At 45.3% G+C, this 20,484-nt stretch overlaps 1 protein-coding gene across 2 annotated transcripts in view; it reads right to left on the reverse strand.

The window, feature by feature from the left end:
* The window catches only part of HS1BP3 (HCLS1 binding protein 3), a 110,328-nt gene that overhangs the window by 51,133 nt on the left and 38,711 nt on the right, over window positions 1–20,484 (reverse strand). For both annotated transcript variants that reach the window (XM_073568295.1, XM_073568294.1), the window contains exon 4: window positions 16,631–16,844. In XM_073568295.1, the coding sequence (XP_073424396.1) occupies window positions 16,631–16,844 (214 nt within the window). The remainder of the gene's footprint in view (window positions 1–16,630; window positions 16,845–20,484) is intronic.

The following is a 20,484-nucleotide window of genomic DNA, read 5'->3' on the forward strand; positions in this document are numbered from 1 at the left end:
ACCATCATACTGTGTGTGTGGTGCAGTGGTGACCATCATACTGTGTGTGTGGTGCAGTGGTGACCATCATACTGTGTGTGTGGTGCAGTGGTGACCATCATACTATGTGTGTGGTGCAGTGGTGACCATCATACTGTGTGTGTGGTGCAGTGGTGACCATCATACTGTGTGTGTGGTGCAGTGGTGACCATCATACTATGTGTGTGGTGCAGTGGTGACCATCATACTGTGTGTGTGGTGCAGTGGTGACCATCATACTGTGTGTGTGGTGCAGTGGTGACCATCATACTGTGTGTGTGGTGCAGTGGTGACCATCATACTGTGTGTGTGGTGCAGTGGTGACCATCATACTGTGTGTGTGGTGCAGTGGTGACCATCATACTATGTGTGTGGTGCAGTGGTGACCACCATACTGTGTGTGTGGTGCAGTGGTGACCATCATACTATGTGTGGGGCAGTGGTGACCATCATACTGTGTGTGTGGTGCAGTGGTGACAATCATAGTGTATGGGGGGCTGGGGTGACCATCATACTGTATGGGGGGCTGGGGTGACCATCATACTGTATGGGGGGCTGGGGTGACCATCATACTGTGTGTGTGGTGCAGTGGTGACCATCATACTGTGTGTGTGGTGCAGTGGTGACAATCATAGTGTATGGGGGGCTGGGGTGACCATCATACTGTATGGGGGGCTGGGGTGACCATCATACTGTATGGGGGGCTGGGGTGACCATCATACTGTGTAGGGGGCTGGGGTGACCATCATACTGTGTAGGGGGCTGGGGTGACCATCATACTGTGTAGGGGGCTGGGGTGACCATCACACCTTGTGGGGAGCCTAAGTGACCATCACACCATGTAAGGGCCTGAGGTGATCATCATACTGTGTATTAATAATGAGAACCTGTACAGTATACACGCATATGCTCTGCGGAGCACTGGTGTGTGCAGACCTGATATTACCATTATATGGTCACTGTATGGTGGTACTGTCAGTCATAGCACAGTTGTTGTGATTCATGATCAGCATGGCATGGTGGTATTATCACTACTGTATATGTTGGTAATGTTTGGTTATAGTCTGGTGGTATTTGTCTGTTATATTGCAGTATTCTTTCCTTATTGTGATATTATTAATTATTATTAAATCTTATATAGCAGTATTATTAGAAATATAGGTCTTGTGCTAAATCTTAATGTCCTCCTGGCAGGGTCATATAATAAAAACCCCAATCTGGGGAAGGGGGCAGGGATAGGTTTCAATGGCCAAGTCTGAACTTCAATCCCAGTCCGTCCCTGTCTGCCAGACACCAAACAAAGATGGAATTTATCAGCAGGAGATTTCCCCGATGTTCTTTGCAGGATTTCTACCAGACTGACTTTTTCAGGCGCATACAGAAAATGCTGCAGACTAACACACAGTGAATGAGGTCTACTTCTTGTTTAATTGAATCTTTCGGTTCTGGATTCCGGGTCCCTTTAAATATATTCAATTTGTTAAATAAATTCATTTTAGGACATGCAACCATACACCGAAGCTACGTAAAGAAGGAAACCAGCCTCCAGCAATGCTATAGGTGATGATGTCAGTATCGCTCGGCATGTCTGGCCCCGCAGCATCCAGCACATTGCTGGATTACACCGGGGACTCCGGCAATGATCTTCGCAGCACTGAGGCTCCATTCACCAGGTTACAAGGGCGGCTTTATGAGCCCCACACCATCAGAAGCCTGCACGGAGCCATTTTTTCGGATCTCACTGCGCTCGTATGTAAACATGTGCACTTCCACATGGCCTTCTCGCCAGCTCAAAACTTAAAAGCAAAGCTACGCGAGTGCCTTCTAATTTGTTTGCGTAATGCGATGCGAAGGAGCAAAGCTGTAAAATGTCAATGGCGATATTTCATGCAAGAGGCTTGTTCCGTCCCCTCCATCGGGCTCCATGAGGACCACTCTGACAATACAAGGATCCATTGTTGGCTTGTTCAGAAAGCTCTCGATAAAGCCTGGGAGGTATAAAACAAACTAAAAGGAACGTCTACATAATGTCCCCTCTCCTGTGCAATGGCATTGTGCTTCAGTAATAATGTCATATTGCACCGCTCGTTAATAATTCACCTCTAGGCCCGACTGCCGGGTGTAGTCTCTCGGCGAGGTGAAACGCGTCACGTTCCGAAAAAGCTTCAGGGATCTATTTGAGTTACGCCAATGGAACATTTAGCCTTTTGCTGGAGCGAGAGCGGGCTTGGACTAGGAATTAGTGACATCACATATTGCACTCTTTGTGAAGGCTCCATACACATTAGATAAAAGTCAACTGAATGCACCAATTTTGGCAAGACGAGCCGACCATCTGATGGGTCACCCTCTCCCAACATCATCCGAGAAATTAGCGTCTTTTTCCTCCCTCCCTGTTGAAAACATATCAATGCTCATCCAGTGCTCAGGTCTATGAAGATTTTGGGAGAAACAGAATGTTGGGCCGGCGCCGGCTGCAGTCTCCGGTGTGTTGCCAGACTAAAGCAGTATTTTGGTTCTGCATTGCACCCAAGGTAATCAATGGGTCTTATTCCATATGTTTATGTGCCTTGGAAGTCAAGCAGAGGCTTAAAAAGGTCTTACACGATGACCAATATGCCAATACTAGCGTATTATGGACAAATTCAAGTCTTTTAGGCAAGAGCCACTATATGGCACTGCTGCCTCTGTAAAACCAAACCACGAGGACTCAACACGCCACCATACTAGGAAAGTGTCCATAGTATTACTGTACGCATGAGGTGTTAATGATCATTGGCATTTCAATGAAAAGAGGCTTATCTGATGGCCAATGAAATGCCTAAAATTACAAAGTATTTTATTCGCCCAAAATTACATTTCTGCCCCTCTTCCCTCCAAAAAAAGAAAGGACGTAAGAAAAGAGGTCTCCTTTCTTTTGAAACTTACTGTCCAGTGCCTGTTGTCAAGTATAATTAGTTTATAGCTGCAAAGATGCCAATGTGGATCACAGGAAGTGGGGGTGTGGTCTCTACAGGAAGTGTGGGTGGAGCCGTCTGGCTCTACAGGAAATGGGAGGGCTTTGTTTATCTCTGCTTTTGCTTGCTTGTCTGTCAAACTGCAGCATAACAGAGAGGTACGGGAAAGGCACTGGACAGTGACAAACAATGCATGCAGATGAGAAAAAAGAATTTCAAGCACCAATAGGGCTGTCAGAATGCTTATAAAGAGGAACTACACATAAAATTGTTTTTTTTTTAAATGGATGGCAAGGCAAGCTACAGAGCATGAGAATTGGAAAATTTACTCGACATTTAGTTTTGGGTGAAATAACTAGATAATAGGCAGTGGTAGCAGAAAAGCAAATCTTAACTGCCTAGGTCTATATTTTCGTATATAGGTGGCAGCATTTTAGTAGTTAGTTCTGTACAGTAAAGATACTTTTATATGAATTTTCTTCCGACTGCCGAGCAACAGCTGCTCATTTGCTTGACGAGCCAACGGTGAGCCGGAACTTTCCTTCAGCAGAAATACTTCTCAGCTTATGGCTGCCTGGGACGACAAGTGCCCGAGCAATACGTTTACCTAGTTCCTAAGATCTGCAAAGCCTTCACTAATGACTGGCATCTGTACATTGCCCTGAGATTGCTTCCCAATTTGCAAGAATTCAGTCAGCCATGACTCCGGCTTTCGCACAACTAGGACACCCCCATCATATTGGCAATGAATGTAGGTCCTTCCACTGTTCGCAACACAGCATTTACTAATGGAGGCCATTTCAGTAAAGGGACCTGAAAAATCCATACCATCTTGTGGGAATTTAGTGTAATATATATATATATATATATATATATATATATATATATATATATATATATATATATATATATATAGTCTTTAACTAATCCATTAACAAGTCATGTGGTTCATTGTCTGTTGATCACCTTAGCAGCAGAATGGGTTTGTCAAATGTTATAGCCTCATTTAGCAAAAATGAACAATTGTTACTGGTATGTCACTGCAGAATCCATACTGGGCAATCGTGCTTATAACTTGGACTAAATCACCAATAATATCACCAGAAAAGCACCCTCACACCATGACACCTCCATGCTTCACGGTAGGTGCCACACATGTAGAAACCATCTACTCATCCTTTCGATGTCTCACTAAGACATGGCGATTGGTACTAAAATCCTAAATTTTAACTCAACGGAGCACAGTTTCTCTGTTGCTTTGCCAAAACAATTCTCTTCTTGTTTGTTTGCGGTCATCAGTTGCCGCAATTTGATTTCTGGACTCTTGATGTTGAGATATGTCTGCTACTTGCTGTCTGTGTAACATCTATGAGGGCTTTTATCTGAAGTGCTGTCCATTTGCAGTTCCAGAGGCTTGTAACCGATGAACTTATCCTCTGCAGCAGAGGTCATTCTTGGTCTTTCTTTTCTGGGGCTGTCCTCATGTGAGTCAGTTTCATCGTAGCCATTGGTTGTTTTCATGACTGTGCTTGAGGATACCTTCAAGGTTCTACCAATTTTCAGGATTGACTGACCTTCATGTCTTCAAGCAGTGATGAACTATTGATTCTCATGAGTAGTTGTTGCCATATTATGGCTTCGAACAGTTGTGGAACAGGGATCATCACTGTATGGAGCCATATACCAAAACTGTCTCTGCAAAACAAACAGGATGGTCGCAAATACTTTCTATAGGCCGGTGATTCCACAAATGAACACTTGACGAGGCATACCTGCTCATTGGAAGTTACTCTAGGTGACGACCTGATGAAGTTGCTTAAGAAAATGCAAAAGTGGGGTAAAACGGGCATCAAACTGGAGTTACTTTGCGGAATCTAAGACTTAGAGGATATTTTGATTTGTTTCTTTACTTCCATGCGTTACTGTCCCTTTGCTGCCTTCAGTCTGAATCTACTATGAACATATTCCAATAAAAAAGGAAAACCATTGCATGCACAGTTGTTCAATATTTGCCTGAATGCAAAATTCATCTCACTTTGCAGATCATGGACCCCAGTTATCCTAACTGAATGTTATTTGGTTGTAAGACCCCTCTAATAATAAGCATTAATACCGTACTTGTTATATAGCCAATGAACAGTGTTTGGTAATAAACCTTCCCAATGTTATTATTTCCTACGAACCATTGTATTTTTATAATGATGCATTGGCTTCTGCTTTATTTAGGCAGGAAATCTTATAGAACATATTGTTCTGAAACCAATTTGTGATAATTTTTGTGGCTTTGTGCTTTTATTAGCCGAAGCAGAAGTTGCGAGAAAAACAGACAATATATGACAAGGAATGAGTTGTTCTAAGAGATCGGGAACTAAATCGCAAGAAAATGTTCGCTATTTTCCCTTTTGGTATGTACATCATTTTTGGAGGATTATTAGTTTAAATTTTCTGTAAATTAAGGAGCAAAAAAAAAAAAATTATTCAGCCTAAAAGCAGATTTACGCAGGCAAATTTTATAACGACTCCTAGTCAAGGCCGTTTACCAGAGCCGATGCAAATAGTATGAGGATGATCGATTGTTTGCCCCCCCCCCCCATACATTTGGCATATTTACATTGGGAGATGTCCTGCCGACATCACTAATCTTATAGTTTGCATAACAGATACGATCCGCGATCATTTGTCTGCTCATCACCGCCATGTTCCTACACCGGCTCCTTCGACTAGATTATTGCCCATTGTAAAAGGGCCTTAGATTCGGGGCAAGTGGAGAGTTTAATCAATGTCAATACCATGGATAGCAAGAAGAACAAAGCAATTTTGGAATAAATCAAGCCAGACACGTCACTTGAAGCAAGGATCGTCAAGCTACGACCTGCCCACCTGAAACATCATACCAAGAGAGCAATCACTGTAGAAGGACATCATGGTTGGAAGACTAGAAGGAACAAGGTGAAGACCAGCAACCTGATGGCTTGATACTACGAAGATAATGGCAGAGAAGACCCTGGTGGATCTTTCTAGGCTTCCACAAGATCGATCTTCCTACAAAGCGTTCATTCATCAAGCCGCCATGGCTCGAGATCAAGCTGAAGGCCGTTAATAATAACAATGTAAAGATCTTAGGTTCGGTGGAAGTGGAGAGAGTAATATTTACTTCCCTATATTTAGAGGGTTACAATGAAGCTCAAGCAGTACAGACATGCCAGCTATGGAGTCCACCAACTGGCGAGGAGACAGATTCCCAACCGGATCTAACCATTGAAAGGTCAGTTGACACCTGACATAACATAGCTGGTGGCCTGGACCTGTCGGGTGTGGAGCAGGCTCATCTCCAGGGACAATACGCACCTCCGACATCTCACGTACATTTATGGCGGGGGTTTCCATTTCATATATTTATGGCATATCCACAGGATAAACAGGATGGGACATTACACAATTGCACATTAATGTGCTGTTAATATAATGTATGGAAATATCCAGCTCTGGAAAGCGAGGCTTTGCAGACACCAACAGAGGAGGCGTCCAGGAGACCTGCATCTCTTAACTCTGAAATACCAGTAAAAAAAAATGGGTTTTTGAATTGTTTTAAAAGTGTGACATGGAAAAAAAAAAAAGGAAAACATAAAATGAAAAACCTCAATCCCCATCATGTTCATGTGTCCATTTGCACCGCATCCTTCCGGGGAATTGAATGCTCCCGGAACGAGAGAGCCAGCCACGTCCCTCACACTTCCTCTAATTCTCACCATAACAGCTGCATAACCTCTGGGGGGACCCTACACGGTGGAGATGTTCAAATCACGACCATAGAACTCTCCTCCAGGGTCCAAAATAGCAAAAGCTTCTAATAAAAGAGTCCAATCAAGAAATGACTACACATCGAGGGGCTTCCCTCCGTATGATAGAAACGGCATCCTGAGCCCTCCGGAAATAAAGCTGTGTATAGTCCTTCGCATTCCATGCCTTAATGGGTGGAATTAAAGCTCAAAAATAAAAGAAAAATACAAAGAAAAATCCCCACTGGGCACTGGCGCAGAAATGCTCCATCACATTTATTAAGACCCTGATCTTAAAACAAAAAAAAGTTTTTGCAGTAAATTGCACCAATTTTATAAAAACATTCACTTATTAATAAATTTGCTGTATTTTTGACTTTGAAAGTCAGGAAATTTAAAGGTACTCTTGCAATGAGCAGGTGTAGATTTTGGGCTAAAATTTGCACCATTTTCTCACCTTAGTGGCTTAATAATGCTGTCTAAAAAAAGACGGCACGCCCTCCTTGCAAACCAAGCACACTTTTTCAACTTTCTGAAAGCAAGACACAAAGAAAAAGAAAATGTAAAATTTTTAAGCAAATTTTTGTAACATTTTTTTCCCCTACAATCTGTGGCTTTAAAGGGTTTGGAGCATGCCGCTTCCCTGCCTCCTGGTTTCTTGTATGAGTGATGCACTTCTTAATGACTGACAGTTCGGACTGGTGGCATGGCGGAGCTGCTGGCCCAAACCCTCCGCTTTCTAGTGCTTCAAGCAGAGGCAGCTTAGTCTCCACAGTATTGGAGAAGCTTAGAGGCACTGAAGCTGGCTGGATCCAGTGATCCAGCAGATTCAGACTGAGCAGCGCTTACAAGCTCTTTATAAAAAAAAGAGCATGCGAGCGCCACACTCGGTCTAGCCAAATAGAGGGAGCGAGTGCTACTCTGTCTAGCCGAAAAGAGGGTGCGAGCGCTACACTATCTAGCCGAAAAGAGGATGCGAGCGCTACACTATCTAGCCGAAAAGAGGATGCGAGCGCTACACTGTCTAGCCGAAAAGAGCGTGCGAGCGCTACACTCTGTCTAGCCGAAAAGAGAATGCGAGCGCTACACTATCTAGCCGAAAAGAGGATGCGAGCGCTACACTGTCTAGCCGAAAAGAGCGTGAGAGCGCTACACTCTGTCTAGCCGAAAAGAGGGAGCGAGCGCTATACTGTGTCTAGCCATAAAGGACGTCTGAGAGCTACACTCTGTCTAGCCGAAAACAGCGTGCGAGCGCTACACTGTCTAGCCGAAAAGAGGGTGCGAGTGCTACTCTGTCTAGCCGAAAAGAGCGTGCGAGCGCTACACTCTGTCTAGCCGAAAAGAGGGTACGAGTGCCACACTCTGTCTAGCCGAAAAGAGGGTGCGAGCGCCACACTCTGTCTAGCCGAAAAGAGGGTGCGAGTGCTACTGTCTAGCCGAAAAGAGGGTGCGAGCGCCACACTCTGTCTAGCTGAGAAGAGCATGCGAGCGCCACACTCTGTCTAGCTGAAAAGAGCATGCGAGCGCCACACTCTGTCTAGCTGAAAAGAGCATGCGAGCGCCACACTCTGTCTAGCTGAAAAGAGCATGCGAGCGCCACACTCTGTCTAGCTGAAAAGAGCATGCGAGCGCTACACTCTGTCTAGCCGAAAAGAGGGTGCGAGCGCCACACTCTGTCTAGCTGAAAAGAGCATGCGAGCGCTCAACTCTGTCTAGCCGAAAAGAGCATGCGAGCGCTACACCCTGTCTAGTCGAAAAGAGGGTGCGAGTGCCATACTCTGTCTAGCCGAAAAGAGGGTGACAGCGCTACACTCTGTCTAGCCAATAAGAGTGCTACACTATCTAGCCGAAAAGAGGGTGCGAGTGCTACTCTGTCTAGCCGAAGAGGGTGAGAGCGCTACACTCTGTCTAGCCGAAAAGAGGGTGCGAGCGCTACACTCTGTCTAGTCAATAAGAGCGTGAGAGCGCTACACTATCTAGCCGAAAAGAGGGTGCGAGCGCTACACTACGTCTAGCCGAAAAGAGCATGCGAGCGCTACACTGTCTAACCGAAAAGAGCGTGAGTGCGCTACACTGTCTAGCTGAAAAGAGGCAGCGAGCGCTACATTGTCTAGCCGAAAAGAGGGTGCGAGTGCTACTCTGTCAAGCCGAAAAGAGCGTGCGAGCGCTACACTCTGTCTAGCCTAAAAGAGGGACCGAGCGCTACTCTGTCTAGCCGAAAAGAGCGTTAGAGCACTACACTCTGTCTAGCCAAAAAGAGCTTGCGAGCGCTATACTCTGTCTAGCCGAAAAGAGAGTGCGAGCGTTACACTGTCTAGCCGAAAAAAGGGAGCGAGCCCTATTCTATCTAGCCAAAAAGAGCGTGAGAGCACTACACTCTGTCTAGCCGAAGAGCTTGCTAGCGCTATACTCTGTCCAGCCATAAAGGACGTCTGAGCGCTACACTGTCTAGCCGAAAAGAGCTTGCGTGCGCTATACTCTGTCTAGCCAAAAAGAGCGTGCGAGCGCTACACTGTATAGCCGAAAAGAGTGTGAGAGCGCTACACTCTGTCTAGCCAAAAAGAGGGTGCGACCGCTACTGTCTAGCCGAAAAGAGCATGCGAGAGCTACACTCTGTCTAGCCGAAAAGAGGGTGCGAGCGCCACTCTGTCTAGCCGAAAAGAGGGTGCGAGTGCTACTCTGTCTAGCCGAAAAGAAGGTGCGAGCGCCACACTCTGTCTAGCTGAAAAGAGCATGCGAGCGCTACACTCTGTCTAGCCGAAAAGAGGGAAAAGAGGGTCCGAGCGCCACACTCTGTCTAGCCGAAAAGAGGGTGCGAGCGCCACACTGTCTAGCCCAAAAGAGCGTGCGAGCGCTACACTCTGTCTAGCCGAAAAGAGAATGCGAGCGCTACACTGTCTAGCCGAAAAGAAGGTGCGAGCGTTACACTCTGTCTAGCCAAAAAAAGGGTGCGAGCGCTACTCTGTCTAGCCGAAAAGAGCATGAGAGCGCTACACCCCGTCTAGCCGAAAAGAGGGTGCGAGCGCCACACTCTGTCTAGCCAAAAAGAGGGTGAGAGCGCTACACTCTGTCTAGCTGAAAAGAGGGTGAGAGCGCCACACTCTGTCTAGCCGAAAAGAGGGTGCGAGCGCCACCCTCTGTCCAGCTGAAAAGAGGGTGCGAGCGCTACACTATCTAGCCGAAAAGAGAGTGAGAGCGCTACACTCTGTCTAGCCGAAAAGAGGGTGCGAGCGCCACACTCTGCCTAGCCGAAAAGAGCATGCGAGAGCTACACTCTGTCTAGCCGAAAAGAGGGTGCGAGCGCCACACTCTGTCTAGCTGAAAAGAGGGTGAGAGCGCTACACTCTGCCTAGCCGAAAAGAGCATGCGAGAGCTACACTCTGTCTAGCCGAAAAGAGGGTGCGAGCGCCACACTCTGTCTAGCCGAAAAGAGGGTGAGAGTGCTACTCTGTCTAGCCGAAAAGAGCATGCGAGCGCTCCACTCTGTCTAGCCGAAAAGAGGGTGCGAGCACCACACTCTGTCTAGCCGAAAAGAGGGTGCGAGCGCCACACTCTGTCTAGCTGAAAAGAGCATACGAGCGCTCCACTCTGTCTAGCCGATAAGAGCATGAGAGCGCTACACCCTGTCTAGCCGAAAAGAGGGTGCGAGCGCCACACTCTGTCTAGCCGAAAAGAGGGTGCGAGTGCCATACTCTGTCTAGCCGAAAAGAGGGTGTGAGCGCCACACTCTGTCTAGCCGAAAAGAGGGTGACAGGGCTACACTCTGTCTAGCCAATAAGAGCGCTACACTATCTAGCCGAAAAGAGGGTGCGAGTGCTACTCTGTCTAGCCGAAAAGAGGGTGCGAGCGCTACACTCTGTCTAGCCAATAAGAGCGTGAGAGCGCTACACTATCTAGCCGAAAAGAGGGTGCGAGCGCTACACTATGTCTAGCCGAAAAGAGCATGCGAGCGCTACACTGTCTAACTGAAGAGCGTGAGAACGCTACACTGTCTAGCTGAAAAGAGGCTGCGAGCGCTAAATTGTCTAGCCAAAAAGAGGGTGCGAGCACTACTCTGTCTAGCCGAAAAGAGCATGAGAGCTCTACACCCTGTCTAGCCGAAAGAGGGTGCGAGCGCCACACTCTGCCTAGCCGAAAAGAGCATGAGAGAGCTACACTCTGTCTACCCGAAAAGAGGGTGCGAGCGCCACACTCTGTCTAGCCGAAAAGAGGGTGCGAGCGCTACACTCTGTCTAGCCAATAAGAGCGTGAGAGCGCTACACTATCTAGCCGAAAAGAGGGTGCGAGCGCTACACTATGTCTAGCCGAAAAGAGCATGCGAGCGCTACACTGTCTAACTGAAGAGCGTGAGAACGCTACACTGTCTAGCTGAAAAGAGGCTGCGAGCGCTAAATTGTCTAGCCAAAAAGAGGGTGCGAGCACTACTCTGTCTAGCCGAAAAGAGCATGAGAGCTCTACACCCTGTCTAGCCGAAAGAGGGTGCGAGCGCCACACTCTGCCTAGCCGAAAAGAGCATGAGAGAGCTACACTCTGTCTACCCGAAAAGAGGGTGCGAGCGCCACACTCTGTCTAGCCGAAAAGAGGGTGCGAGCGCCACACTCTGTCTAGCTGAAAAGAGGGTGAGAGCGCTACACTCTGTCTAGCTGAAAAGAGGGTGAGAGCGCTACACTCTGCCTAGCCGAAAAGAGCATGCGAGAGCTACACTCTGTCTACCCGAAAAGAGGGTGCGAGCGCCACACTCTGTCTAGCCGAAAAGAGGGTGCGAGCGCCACACTCTGTCTAGCCGAAAAGAGGGTGAGAGTGCTACTCTGTCTAGCCGAAAAGAGCATGCGAGCGCTCCACTCTGTCTAGCCGAAAAGAGGGTGCGAGCACCACACTCTGTCTAGCCGAAAAGAGGGTGCGAGCGCCACACTCTGTCTAGCTGAAAAGAGCATACGAGCGCTCCACTCTGTCTAGCCGAAAAGAGGGTGCGAGCGCCACACTCTGTCTAGCCGAAAAGAGGGTGCGAGCGCCACACTCTGTCTAGCCGAAAAGAGGGTGAGAGTGCTACTCTGTCTAGCCGAAAAGAGCATGCGAGCGCTCCACTCTGTCTAGCCGAAAAGAGGGTGCGAGCACCACACTCTGTCTAGCCGAAAAGAGGGTGCGAGCGCCACACTCTGTCTAGCTGAAAAGAGCATACGAGCGCTCCACTCTGTCTAGCCGAAAAGAGGGTGCGAGCGCCACACTCTGTCTAGCCGAAAAGAGGGTGCGAGCGCCACACTCTGTCTAGCCGAAAGGAGGGTGCGAGCGCCACACTCTGTCTAGCCGAAAAGAGCATACGAGAGCTACACTCTGTCTAGCCGAAAAGAGGGTGCGAGCGCCACACTCTGTCTAGCCGAAAAGAGGGTGCGAGCGCCACACTGTCTAGCCGAAAAGAGCATGCGAGCGCTCCACTCTGTCTAGCCGAAAAGAGGGTGCGAGCGCTACACCCTGTCTAGCCGAAAAGAGGGTGCGAGTGCCACACTCTGTCTAGCCGAAAAGAGGGTGAGAGCGCTACACTCTGTCTAGCTGAAAAGAGGGTGCGAGTGCTACTCTGTCTAGCCGAAGAGGGTGAGAGAGCTACACTCTGTCTAGCCGAAAAGAGGGTGCGAGCGCTACACTCTGTCTAGCCGAAAAGAGGGTGCGAGCGCCACACTGTCTAGCCCAAAAGAGCGTGCGAGCGCTACACTCTGTCTAGCCGAAAAGAGAATGCGAGCGCTACACTGTCTAGCCGAAAAGAAGGTGCGAGCGTTACACTCTGTCTAGCCAAAAAAAGGGTGCGAGCGCTACTCTGTCTAGCCGAAAAGAGCATGAGAGCGCTACACCCCGTCTAGCCGAAAAGAGGGTGCGAGCGCCACACTATGTCTAGCCAAAAAGAGGGTGAGAGTGCTACACTCTGTCTAGCTGAAAAGAGGGTGAGAGCGCCACACTCTGTCTAGCCGAAAAGAGGGTGCGAGCGCCACCCTCTGTCCAGCTGAAAAGAGGGTGCGAGCGCTACACTATCTAGCCGAAAAGAGAGTGAGAGCGCTACACTCTGTCTAGCAGACCAGTCACCTATGATCTCTGATGGATTGCAGAATTGTCTGGTAATCGATGCCACAAGTAGAGAAAAATCCCTTTGCTTTTGGGAACTTGAGTTTTAATAACAAGTAAATTGCAAATCGGCTTGGTTTTATAGGTACAGTATTTGGCTATTTTACGTATGTAAGAAAATGAAACCGCTCCTTTAAATAATTTTCTTTTTGCACAAATTTGCCAACATTGCCAAAAACTGATGAATAAACGTGGGCCAATATTGACTTCCTTTAAAATTCCACATGTAATTGATAACAATGGTGCTGTTCATCCTGATCCTCCTGCTCCACGGGCAGAATACGAGCGCAGCAGTAAAGACGGACACTGAAACTCGCAGAGAGGGAGAGGGATGTGAGCAAAGTGAATATATATATTTTCAGGGTCTGTGGAAAGCAGGGTTGACAACCTAAGTCCCGGAAGATCATGGTGGTCGCCGAGCGTATGATAACTTAGAAATGGCTGATTTTCCGTGCGTCGTCGACCATTGCTGCCAACAATAAGTGGTCCATTCAGAAATACTCAGAAAGTAGAGGGCAGAACTAGGAATGACTTACTTTTCTTGCAGAAAAATGAGGAAGGAAAACAGTCATTAAAAGCATAAAGGAAGTGTCATAAAAATACATCAATTACAAGATTACGTGGAGGAGTTGTTAATTAGACTTAATGCATAGGTGGTCTCCTTAAAGGGGTTATTCCACATCTTTATATATGGTAACCGTCGGATAGTGCATGTACTCATGAGCACTTTTGCAATTTACTGCTTGTTAAAATTCGCAGCCGTTCCTGAGATATTAACACTTTTCTTTTGTTTATTCATTGCCTGGGAGACCGACCACCGCTGCTGCATAGATTCTAAGCTCTGCGCTGAAGCTGGGCAGGAATTAGGAGGTAACAGCACCCTCCAGTGTTTTATGGTAGGCTTCAGAACGGCGCTTACCAGCACTTCAATAGAAGAGTTCTCGTAAGCATTGGGCACGTTCTGCTGTCTAGCAGCGGTGGTCGATTGCCAAGGCAACAAAACAAAATTAAGGAAAAAAAGTGTTAATATCTCAAGAACGGCTGATAAGTTTTAAAAACGGTAAACTGCAAAATTGCTTGTTTTTACAAGCTCTATCCGACAATACCCATTAACAAAGCTGGAATAGTTTCCTTTAAATCAATCGTTTTTGACTAACAGAGGGTAGAATGCGTAAAAGAGTGGCAATGGGCTTGTTAGGAAATCAAACAAGTCCAATATACGAGGGACTCCCGAGATACGAGAATCAGAAGGGTCAGAAATCTGTATTCCAATGCCTGATGGCGGCTTACTCCCCTCCCTTCATTAACAACACATGCACGTGCAGCTGAATTGAATGTCCATATGTATGGGGGAAATGGTCAGGATGAACAGCGATTAAAGGTATATGGGCACCCTGAGAGATAGTGAAAAAATTTGAAATGTAGGCCGGGGTCCTGCACTGATAATGAGGGGTACAGTCACTGTCCATAAGGAATATACAGAACTCAGGAAAGTCAGGGTGAATGAGAACAGCTCACACCGCCATTCATTCATATGGCCACTACCCAATCTGTCAAAGGTAACCCTGCAGAGTGATATGCAGAATAATGGCGCCCTCGTGTGGCAATAAATCATGGTGACATGAGCACTAAGACCGGCGTTTCTTACTCCAGTGTTTAAGCAAAATAAGAAGTGCACACCAATGAATGCCACTGGTGCATCTCATCAGTGGTGTGCGCTTCCGTGCACTCGACAGGCACAGACATGTTACTCTAGTTTGTGACTGGAGTAACAGTTCTGGCTTAAGGTACACCACAACCTTAAATGAATGTGTAGGACAAGAGTTACCACGCCACGTCCCGCCCCGGGCTCTTCCTTAGCTTTGCCCATTTTGACGGAGCTGCCCCAAACTGGCAAGCAAATGGCAAAAGTCACAAATCATTTGCGACCTTTGAAGGTGTTTTACACCAGAATTTTGGCGTTCACACCTTGACGGGGACAAAACCTCTAAGGAGCTTCCGGACACTTTACCTTTCACTGTGCTGATCCCAACTCCCCCTCAACCACCAGGATGGGGGGCAGAGTTTACAGAAGGCTGAATTATTTATTAACTCCTTCCCGACGGAGTGATTTTTCATTTCTTTTTTGCAAATTTAGTTTTTTCCTCCCCTTCTTCACAGATCCTTCCTTTTGCCATTCCACAATTTTTTTTTTTTTACTTACCATGTCCACTCTATGGCAAAACTCACCTGGTATTATAATTCTGCAGATCAGTACTAGTACGCAGACACCAAACATGTATAGCTTTTTTTTTTCATCCCAACCCATACTTGCCCCATGATCCCAGCAGGGGATGGGAGCGTTAACAGCTGTAGGTGGAGTTCCACTCCACCCACAGCTGTTAAAGACAGATGATGGCTGAATATCACAGCCATCAACTGCCGGGAAACATGCAGGCTCACAGCCTCCCCCAACAGAAAAACACTGCACACGAGAAAGCAGATTTTCTATTGGTTGAGGCTGATGGACAGGTCTCTTCACACGTCCCTCCACCAGTAGTCAGTGAGGAAGGATGCACTAAACAAGGGTAAGAAGAGAACAAGTGGACAGCACAAAAACTGTTGGTAGGGAAGCAGGGGCAGAAGCATTTTCTCTTGATAAATGACCTGCGAGTAGACCATAAAGGTCACAGATGGGACACTTTCTTTAATGAAGGTGCTGTTAAATGGGTCCTTGCATCCCCTTAAAAATTTCATTACGTAAAAGGGAAGACTAATAGGAATTAGGAAAATCCTGATTAATTGTTTATGGCGCTGACCCCTTAAGAGAGACTGGTGTAAGGCTCTCTTCTGACCAAGTATCTCAACAGTTGTGTGAGACTTCCTGCTTTTGAGCTGGAAGATACCATTGTGTAGGGATGTGCGCCGCTGTCTCTTACTACATGCTGAATTTTATTATAAACAGGCAAATTAAGATAGATTCCTGTGTATTATGGGGCAGCAGAAGAAGAGGTTGCAGACAGCAAAAGGGCAAATCCTGTCACAGCCTACTGAAGCTGTTGTGTGTACAGTAAATAGTGAGAGATGAACCATTTATAGGTAGCAAATTCCTTCTTTTGCAGATTAACCCTTTACTCACAGCTATGTCCCCTTCTTGCAGATTAACCGTTTAGAAGCAGCTGTACCCTCCTCCCTTACCTCAGCTGTATAATACACCAGGACATCTCACTACACTGCTAACTAAAAATATCAGTATATAGTTAAGTAAATTCAAGCATCTAGTTGAAGATTAGCTAGATTATCGATTGATTTGCGTTTTCCAGATTCACTGCCTATTGGGATTTATTTGTGAATTCACAATATTGTGATTAATTTTTGCAGAACTCATGAAAAAAACACCTCAATTCTCCCTTTATATTCTATGGACCAGCCAATCAACAAAACAGGACAGCACTTTACCTTTCGGATGCTTTATAGAATCAGTTCCCCCTTCACAGTTGGTATCTCCCAGAGAAAAGAATCTCACCAGTTTTGTGATCACACTGGTAAAATGAAAGTAAAACCTGCGTCGCCGTAAATCTGTGGGAAATCATCAGATATGCTAACTAAATGTATTTGAGAAAAGTTTTAGAATTTCATCTACTTTCAATTTTTATCATTTTCCCAAAACTGATAAATCCACTTTAAATTTTTCCCATGAGCCTTTTAGTTTTATAAGGCAGTTTTATAGAAGTTTGGTGGACGGATGTGGAAATTCACTGATTATCTGGTTATAATTGAACTCACTTCATGATGCCAAGTGGATCTAAATCGACCTCCTCCTCTTCTTCTTCCTCCTCTGGCTCTTCCTGTACTTCAGTTTTCCGGTTTTGAAGTTTGCTCGCCATCTGTAGAAGACGGTCCTCCGCTGGGGCCTCATCTTTGAAGAAATCTCCATCCTCAGAATAGTTTACATACAGCCTCACACTCTTTGATTCAATAAAATCCCCAAAGTTTGATCCTAAGATGAGATATGTAATGGAAAACATATTAATTTAGTTTTCTGGGTTTACACGTAGCAGAGTGTCGGCTGTAACACAGATGGCGTCCACTGCACCGACGCGCGTGCAGTTCCTGAACCATCATATTGCTGTATTTGTATGTATAAATGGCAGATGTCACCGAATGGTTAAAAGAGCTCTGTCCTGTGAGACTGAAGATGGGGGTCACATACTTTTAAGTGGCAAGTTTAAAGTGTGCAGTCCTGTCCGGGAGTATATTGCCTCTTGCCCCCCCGCTACCTCTGCAATGTGGTCTCGGAGTGATGACAGGCCTGATGAAGGTCCCCATCACTGCCATGACGGTACTCCTATGAAGTACAGTGATAAGAACTGTATCCCGCAACACTTAAAAGGGTATTCCCATCTCCAAGATCCTATCCCAATATGTAGTAGGAGTAATAATAATAAAACTAATTAAACTAGAACAACATGGGAAGGGAAGCAAAAGACCAGAAAAAGCCATACACCTGACAAATGCTATTGAGAACTCTGCTATTAGAAGTGGAAAGGAAGAACAAAGACAAAAGAATGTAATTAATAAAAATATTGGAGAAAGAGAAACCAATCACAAACTAAAATGTTTCTATACTAATGCACAAAGCATGGGCAACAAACAAGGAGAATTGGAACTACTAACGCAGGAAAAGAAATATGATGTCATTGGAATCACTGAAACTTGGTGGGACAATACACATTATTGGAATACAAGACTAGAAGGATACAACTTATTTGCAAGAACCAGACTTGATAAACGAGGAGGAGGTGTCGCATTGTATGTTAGAAACGCGTATATCTGCACAGAGATTGAAGCTTCAGAGACTGGGAGTTCTGTGGAAACTGTTTGGGTAAGAATACAAGGACAGAACAATGGAAAGGACACCATTGTAGGCATTTACTACAGGCCGCCTGTGCAAGCTGAAGATATGGATGAACTCTTTATGCATCAAATGGCCAAGTTCTCCAAAAAATATGACACAGTTGTCATGGGAGATTTCAACTATCCAGACATTTGTTGGGAATCCCTCCCAGGCAAAACTAACAGGTCAAGGAAATTCTTATCCTCTCTTGCTGACAACTTTATCTTCCAAAAGGTAGGGGAGAAAACAAGGGGGACTGCTACCTTGGATCTAATCCTTATAAACAGGGAGGAAATGGTTGAGGAGGTAAAAGTGGCTGGGACCCTAGGAGGTAGCGACCGTGCTATTTTAGACTTTTGGATAACTAGAGGAGGAAGACCTATGAAGACTCAGACGTCAAGGTTAGATTTCAGAAAGGCAGATTTTAAGGGATTCAGAAAGAGAACTGGAGGGATCCAATGGCTGGATATCCTTAAGGACAAAAATGTCCAGGAAGGATGGGAAATCTTGAAAAATGAAATTCTCAAAGCACAATTGTTAACAATTCCGAAAAGAGGGAAGAATAGGAAGCATTAAAGGAAACCAGGATGGATGAACACAGAACTTAAGCACATGCTAAAAAGGAAGAAAGAAATGCTTATGAAATGGAAAGAGGGAGGCATATCTAAAGAAGAATATAATGCTGTCTGCAGAACCTGCAGGGCACAAATCAGATTACTAAAGCTGACAATGAATTGAGGCTTGCAAGAGATGTCAAAAGCAATAATAAAGGATTTTGGGGATATGTCAAAAGTAAAAGAAAAGTCAAAGATGCTATAGGATTTCTACAGGATGAAAATGATGAAATGGTAAGACAGGATGTTGAGAAGGCCGAACTTTTAAATTCCTATTTTGCATCTGTTTTCTCTCAGAAAGGAAATGTAACATCAACTGTTCTTCACTGTCCTATTAAGGGAATAGAAGAATCCAGGATATCTATAAACAGAAAGATAGTGAGGAAACACTTAGCTAACCTAAATGAATTCAAGTCTCCAGGTCCAGATGAATTACACCCCAGAGTACTGAAGGAGATAGCAGAAGAAATTTTTGAACCCCTCTCCATAATCTTTGAAAATTCTTGGAGAACAGGAGAAGTCCCAGAAGACTGGAGAAGAGCAAATGTTGTTCCCATCTTCAAAAAGGGGAAGAAGGTGGACCCAGGCAACTATAGGCCGGTGAGTCTGACTTCTATACCAGGAAAGATCTTTGAACAAATTATTAAACAACATGTATGTCAGTACCTGGATAAGAATGAAGTGATTAAACAGAGTCAGCCTGGGTTTGTAACTAATAAGTCATGTCAGACTAACTTAATTTCCTTCTATGACGGAATCACTGATTGGGTGGATAAAGGAAATGCTGTTGATATAGTATATATTGACTTCAGCAAAGCATTTGACAAAGTATCTCATACAATCCTTATTGAAAAAATGACTAAGTATGGAATGGACAAGGCAACTGTTAGGTGGATTCATAACTGGCTTAGTGATCGGACCCAAAGAGTGGTCGTAAATGGCTGCACATCCAGTTGGAAGAATGTCTCAAGTGGGGTACCACAGGGCTCTGTCCTGGGCCCTGTATTGTTCAACATCTTTATCAATGATTTAGAAGAAGAAATTGAGGGTAAACTGATTAAATTTGCTGATGACACAAAGCTAGGAGGGATAGCTAATACTAGAGAAGAGAGAGAGAGGATTCAAAAAGATATAAATAAACTGGAGAAGTGGGCAGCAACTAACAGAATGGTTTTTAACAGGGAAAAATGCAAAGTACTACATCTGGGCAATAAAAATGAAAAAAGCATATACAGAATGGGAGGAATAGGGCTAAGCAACAGCACATGTGAAAAAGACTTGGGTATACTAATAGATCACACACTGAATATGAGTCAACAGTGTGATGCAGCAGCAAAAAAGGCAAATGCAATTCTAGGATGTATTAACAGAAGCATACAGTCTAGATCACGTGAAGTCATTATTTCCCTCTACTCCTCTTTGGTCAGACCTCATCTGGAATATTGTGTCCAGTTTTGGGCACCACATTTTAAAAAAGTCATCAACAAACTGGAGCAAGTTCAGAAAAGAGCAACCAGAATGGTGTCCGGTCTGCAAACCCTGTCTTATGAGGAAAGGTTGCAGGATTTGGGATTGTTTAGTTTGCAAAAGAGAAGACTGAGAGGAGACTTAATAACTGTCTACAAATATCTAAAGGGCTGTCACATTGTAGAAGGATCAACTTTATTCTCATTTGCACAAGGAAAGATTAGAAGCAATGGGATGAAACTGAATGGGATGAGACACAGATTAGATATTAGAAAAAACTTTTTGACAGTTAGAGTGATCAATGAGTGGAACAGGCTGCCACGAGAAGTGGTGAGTTCTCCTTCAATGGAAGTCTTCAAACAGAGGCTGGACAGATATCTGTCTAGGATGATTTAGCGAATCCTGCTTTGAGCAGGGGGTTGGACCAGATGGCCCAGGAGGTCCCTTCCAACTCTACAATTCTATGATTCTTAAATAATAATAATAATACAAGCAAATCTCTCCAATTAGTAATGTAGTAGAGTTCTCCTGATTCGCCATGACGTTTAACCCATATGCAGGGCATTGCAGTAGCTTAGATATCCATGGTTACAACCACTCATACAGTGACAGTTAGTTGCTAGGGACTATATCCATGGATGCCTAAGCTATTGCAATGCCCT

The sequence above is a fragment of the Dendrobates tinctorius genome, unplaced genomic scaffold (assembly GCF_039654945.1).
Source record: "Dendrobates tinctorius isolate UK_male_01 unplaced genomic scaffold, ASM3965494v1 ptg000021l, whole genome shotgun sequence".
NCBI classification, from domain to species: domain Eukaryota; kingdom Metazoa; phylum Chordata; class Amphibia; order Anura; family Dendrobatidae; genus Dendrobates; species Dendrobates tinctorius.